Raw genomic sequence first — 5,843 nt, forward strand, 5'->3', positions numbered from 1 at the left:
CCTTTCTGACATTGATCCATTTTATAATTGTCCTTTCAGCCAATTATATATCCACTTTTATAGTAATTTTAGCTAGTCCACATTTCTCTGGAAATGTTATGTGGGACTTAGTAAATCTAAGTATGTTATGTCCATTGCATTCTTTTAATCTTTCCAATTAGTAACTGTGTTAAAGAAGATCAAGTTAGTCTGGGATGGCCTATCCCAAACTTGCAAATATTCCTGTATGACTAGTATCCTTATTTGTGTAGTCTCATTCCTAATTCCATGGATACAAAATGTAGGGAAGTTCTTAAGGGTGATTGTTCTTCTGAAAGTGGGTAGATAGTTAGTTAGCCTTCTCAGGAGCTCACAGTGCTCCAGTCCTTCAGGCTTGGGGAATTTGGTGGACATCATACTTATCTGTCAAGTCATAATTACCCCAATACCAGAGTTTAATGGTATTGGGTTGTGCTATTTTTTCCATGTATCCAAATAACTTCAGGTTTCCTTTTGCAGCACAGTGTGTCACTGTGGGTTTTTTTTCCCCCTTTCCTGAAGGGTTCTTGGTCACTTTGAAAAGCCTCTCTTCCTGGAACTGTGCAAGCACATGTTTTTTCTGCAGTTGCATGAAGGAGAATACATCTTCCGTCCAGGGCAGTTGGATAACAGCATCTACGTTGTACAGGATGGCAAGCTGGAAGTTTGCATTCAAGAAAATGTAAGAATAAACCTAGCTGCTGATTCTTGCAATAAATCTTTTCCTGGCACAGCACATAGCTCTTTCTTAAACTCTCAATTGTGTAATGATTTGGAGCAGGCTACTTTTATTCCCTGTAGGACCAAAGTGTTGATTCGGGGCCTTGATTTGGACCAAGGTTTCCCACCTCTTAGATGACTGCCCTAATCAGGTTGACTATAAGGTATTTTGGGGGCCTGTCTCTCGCTGTGATGGAGAGAGTGTTTTAGCCTCCATCATTAGCTTGGTGATTACCATGGATCCTGGTTTTCCCTGACTTAAAAATTCACAAATTCTCTGATAACCCCAAAATCTGTGATTAAAATTATAGGCCCCCCCAGCCCTGCTCATGCCCCTCACTCACCCCACAACTCACTCCCAGCCCAACTGGTGCCCCTCACTCTCCCTCCCCCATCCCTGCTTGTGCCCCTGCCCCCCCCCAGCTGCCAGGGCTGTGGGGCCAGGGACTCAGGTCTACAACTCCCTGTCTCCAACAGAAGGTAGTGGCTGCTGCAGCAGAAGGAGTATGGAGCCAGCTCCCCTGCTGCTGCTGCCTGCTGGGGAGCAGGATGGGGGTAGGGACAGCTCCCGAAGGCAGCGCGCAGTCCTGGATGGCAGGCGGGACCTGCGCCCCCTAGATCTGTGTGGGGGACAGAGGCAGGGCGGGTGTGCGCTGTGTGTGGCTTTCCTGAAGGGCTGATAGTGCGCTGCTCCATGTCCACGTGCTACCAGCCGGGTGGGCACTGCTGTGGGAAGCTTGTTGGGGGCTGAGGGAGCGGGGAGATGTTGGGGAAAGCCCCACATGGAGTGTCCGCCTGGCTGGCAGCACATGGACCCAGGGTGGCATGGTATTGGCCCTTCAGGAAAGCTGCACACAGAGACACAGAGCCTGCTCAGGCCAATAGCGCCCCGCTTGTGGTTCATGTGCCGCCGGCCAGGCGGGCACTCCATACACCTCCCTGCTTCCTCAGCCCCCAGCCAGCTTTCCCCCCCAGCCTTGACCTGCAATCCCCCAGCCCCTTGCAAGCTCCACTTGCCTCACAGGCTGCAGGAAGCAAAGTGAGCCTGAGCTAAGCCTTGGGTGATTGAGAGCCTCAGGCCCCACCCTTCCCCTTCCCCCTCTCCCTATCCCTCCAGTCAGGGCTGGGGGTTTTCTGCCCTTTTTGCAATCCGCTCTTGCGGGCTGGAACTCTGCCTGCCTGCAGAGCTCTTTGCAGAAGTGGGAAATCTGCAGGTTTCTCTGCTAAAAGGGAAAATCCATTTTTTCTCTGATAAAATAAGGAAAGCCATGGTTTTCTGTGTTTTACTATGGGAAATGGAAAACCCAGATCCCTGGTGATTAGGATGCTCCAGTAATTTTCTGTCTTAGCCCTGGCTAGGCTCCCACTGGAGCTGGTTCAAGGCTCTACCATGGTGCTACAATTTATATTTAGATCGTAGTAACTGTTAACTGGATGCTCCAGTGATTTACGCCAAGCAGTGCACCATAACCAGAAGAGATTGAGAACAATGTAGTGCAGAGCACCTGGTAGCTTGGTAGTTAGGAGCAGACTCCTTGCCCAAGAGAGAGGCGGGTGCATATCTCCTCAAGGAGAGGACAGAATTGAACCTCGGTCTCCCACAACGTGGTAACATGCCTTAAATGCCAGGCTGTTGATAACTACCACCTCCTTTTCTGACAGTTTTGCAAACCTAGTTCCCAACCTTTTTTTCCTTTTGAAACTGGTAAATTTGGCTTGAGTTCATGAACAGTTTGGCATAACTTGTATCCAGGTTTTCCAGCATATTTCATTTTTGCTAAAAAATTGCCTACCTCAGCTGAAAGTAAAGAAAGTAAATAGTGCTTTATGTTACAATGACAAGCAAAATCTACAGCCTCTCAAAGAAGACAGCAGAGTTTGGATCATGGTGTAGAGAATAAGATGAGGAGGCCTGCTAAAGGAGAGTTTGTCATTTGCACGTCACCTCATGTCAAACTGAAATGAACAAAAGTAAAATACCGCTTCATCGATTCAGTCGGGTGCCTGAAGGTGGTGGTCAAACTTACACAGTGGAACACTGCACTTTCAGGGGCACGAGGAAAGTAACCTTTGGGGTTAGTTTTGCTGGATGAAAGCATCTTCCAGGTAGTATTTAGATTATCTTGTCAAATTAGGATGTAAGAGTTGAAAAATTCTCTTTGTGAAATGAAGTGCCTGCCTGAAATGGCCCATTTAAACCTGATGATGGAGTTATGAGCCTTAACTTGTCTATTTCTGTTCCTCCTGTAGGATGGCACCGAAGTGGTTGTTAAGGAAGTGCTGGCAGGAGATAGTGTCCATAGCCTCCTCAGCATTCTTGATGTTATCACAGTAAGTTCCTGTGTGGGGGTGGTACCATTGGACCTGTCAGAGCTAAACAGGCTTGGCATTTTAACATTACATTTTTCATTTTGGTTGTTTTCTCTTGTCTTTTGGCTGGGACTGTTCCTGGTAATTAGTAAACAACATGCCACAAATAAAAAGATATTTCTGGGTGCATTTGAGTCAACTGTTTAACATTGATACTTTCCTCATGTTTTTGATGGGTGGCCTTTGAATTCCCTCCATGTTTTTTTCTATTCGCTCTAAACATTAGATTTCCTTTTTTCTCTTAAGCTATTTAAGTATATTTTCGACAATGTACCTGGTGAAATGTTAACAGTAGAAAGATCCCTTCCCCTGTTGCAGTAAGCATTGTTCCATGGCATATAAAGTAGTTGGGTGGAAATATATTTCCTTGCACTAAATTGTTCAGATTTTGCTTAATTGAATCCTTTATTAATAACTTGTTGGAAGTTGAATAATTATTTTGCGTATATATAGAGCAAATAGCAGCTGCCCTTATCTTCACTGAGGAAGCATGGTTCATGGAGAGCAACAGGTCCCATTTTACATGACTTCCTCAGTAGTTGAGCTATTTCCTGTGCAGAGCAGTCAGAAACATTGTGACCTGAGACCTCTAATGCCACTGGTGTCAATACTCCTAAGGACTGAAGAAAAAGGTGGGTTCCTGCCTCTTTGTAGAAATGTGTGGGTTGTATATAGTCTGTGGGCTGCACTTTGGCCACCTTATCCTGAAAACCATCTCTTGTACTAATAGCAATAGGACATCATGCCAGCCCAGAGGTTGTATTTAATTTTACCCCAAATTTCACCGTTTTCCATAAGTATTTTGCTGTCTTGATACTGTAGTAGTGGAGCTGTTATCTTCACTTTCCAGTGTGTGCCTGTTCAGAGTCCTCTTCAGTCATTTCATAAAATTACCCACTGTTACATTACCTTTTCTGTAATTTGCACAAACCTCTCATTGTCTTCCATTCTCACAGTGCCCTTCAGTGTACTAAGCCTTTCCCACTCCTCCTGCCCCACTCTGTGAGTTGCTTCACATTAGTCACCTTCGGTTTTGAGATCTAGTCTCAAGCCGTGATTGCAGTGGTACCTTAACAACATCTATTATGCTTAATCTAGCAGTTGTATATTAAAATTGGGTTTCTGACAGAACAGAACATATTCATTGAAAAGTGTATAGGGTAAAATGCCTAGTGAGAATAACTTTGGGTTTGCAGCTGTGCCTTGGTGATTTGCTTTTTTGTGGAAAATTTCTGCAACAGTTAAATCACTTTTCTTCTGCCATTCCTTCGATGTCATTTTGTCTCTTCTCCCTCTTGTGCAGTCAGCAGTAATTTTGCATAATGTCTATATGACACTTACATTAACTAGTCCTCACCAGACTTCCTGTTTCGTAGGACATTTTAACTCTCATGTGGGTGATGAAACTGAGGCAGGGGGCAGTTTGCTCAAGGTCAAAAAGGAAACTCATAGTACAGCCAGAGTTAGGATCCAAGCATTCCTGGTTTTGCATCATGTGGCTTTTCTTATTACTTAGTGAATTATTTTTATCTTCTGTAATTAAAAATAAATTTGCAGTTGATAACATAGCAATTATACTGTGAAACTAACTAATGACTTCCATCCTTCCTAATGCTGCCAGTGACCATCTAAAGGCTGTGCTCCTTAACTTGTTTTAGTTACACGCCAACACACTGGCTGGTCAGATAGATTATGTTAATTGAAACAAAATGCAAGCTACTAATTAAATTCCAGCAATGGATTTGCGGAATACTGTGTATATTGCTACTGTGCTTTTTTAGGATTTAATCAATGTAAGTTGATGAATTTGTCACCTCTGACCGTGTAAGTATATTTGAGGGCTTGTCAGAGGATATTGACGAGGTGGATGCAAAGCCTAAGCAACAAGCTCCTGTGTTATCACATACCTCTACCCTGTCTCTTGTGTTAGGGAGCAATTGTTTGTTAAAAGGATGCATTAAACCTTAAGCACCAGTGGTCCTACCATTCCTGCAAGTTGTTCTGTGCTACTTTCAAGGTTGTCAAGTCTTCCTTTAGTGTAGACATAAATATTTCCATTTTCACAAGTCATGCAGTTGCCAATATGTTTTCTAGATATGGGCAAGCTTCCGAAGGAAAGGGATGGCATATCTGTGTGCTAGTATAGTGTTAATTGCAGGTTTTCTTCTGCCTGCCTTTTGGAAGTCTGAAGGGATGATAAAGGATTTATATTGTGGTATCTGGTATCTGCTTTGAAATCCTCCTTATTGCCAGATCTAGCAGTTGTTTCAAAGGCAGGAACACGAACGGAGGAACACAGATGCCATTTCTGCTGTTATCTGACCAGTATTAAGTTGGGTAAACAGGGATTGTGCATCTGGAAGGGAAAGATCACTTGCATAGCAACCATCCTACATAACAAATGACCAAGCATTACAACAGTTATAACTAATAGGGGTGCACCGATAAAAATGTTTGGCCCAATACTGATGGCCAATTATTAATGAGTCATATCAGCCGATACTGATCTGATTGCTGATATGCAGCCCAGCAGCTTGGAGAGCAGCGTCCATCTGGTAAGTCTGTTGGGGGTAGGGGTAGAGGGAGGGAGGGAGGGAGGGAAGGGTCGTGGCGGGGCACAGATTAAGTCCCCCGTGGTGAGGAAGGGAGTGGGGCTGGGGCAGGTGCTGCCCAGCCAGGATTGGTGGGACATAGGATGGAGCCCTGAGTGGCTCCCCCCGGGGGGGGGGGGGGGG

At 44.7% G+C, this 5,843-nt stretch overlaps 1 protein-coding gene across 4 annotated transcripts in view; it reads left to right on the forward strand.

Annotated features, from left to right (window-relative positions):
- Positions 1-5,843, forward strand: part of PNPLA7 (patatin like phospholipase domain containing 7) — a 269,446-nt gene that overhangs the window by 38,018 nt on the left and 225,585 nt on the right. For all 4 annotated transcript variants that reach the window (XM_014519499.2, XM_025203018.1, XM_014519500.2 and 1 more), the window contains 2 exons: positions 541-700; positions 2,989-3,069. In XM_014519499.2, the coding sequence (XP_014374985.1) occupies positions 541-700; positions 2,989-3,069 (241 nt within the window). The remainder of the gene's footprint in view (positions 1-540; positions 701-2,988; positions 3,070-5,843) is intronic.

The sequence above is a fragment of the Alligator sinensis genome, unplaced genomic scaffold, assembly GCF_000455745.1.
Source record: "Alligator sinensis unplaced genomic scaffold, ASM45574v1 scaffold235_1, whole genome shotgun sequence".
Classification (NCBI taxonomy): Eukaryota; Metazoa; Chordata; order Crocodylia; family Alligatoridae; genus Alligator; species Alligator sinensis.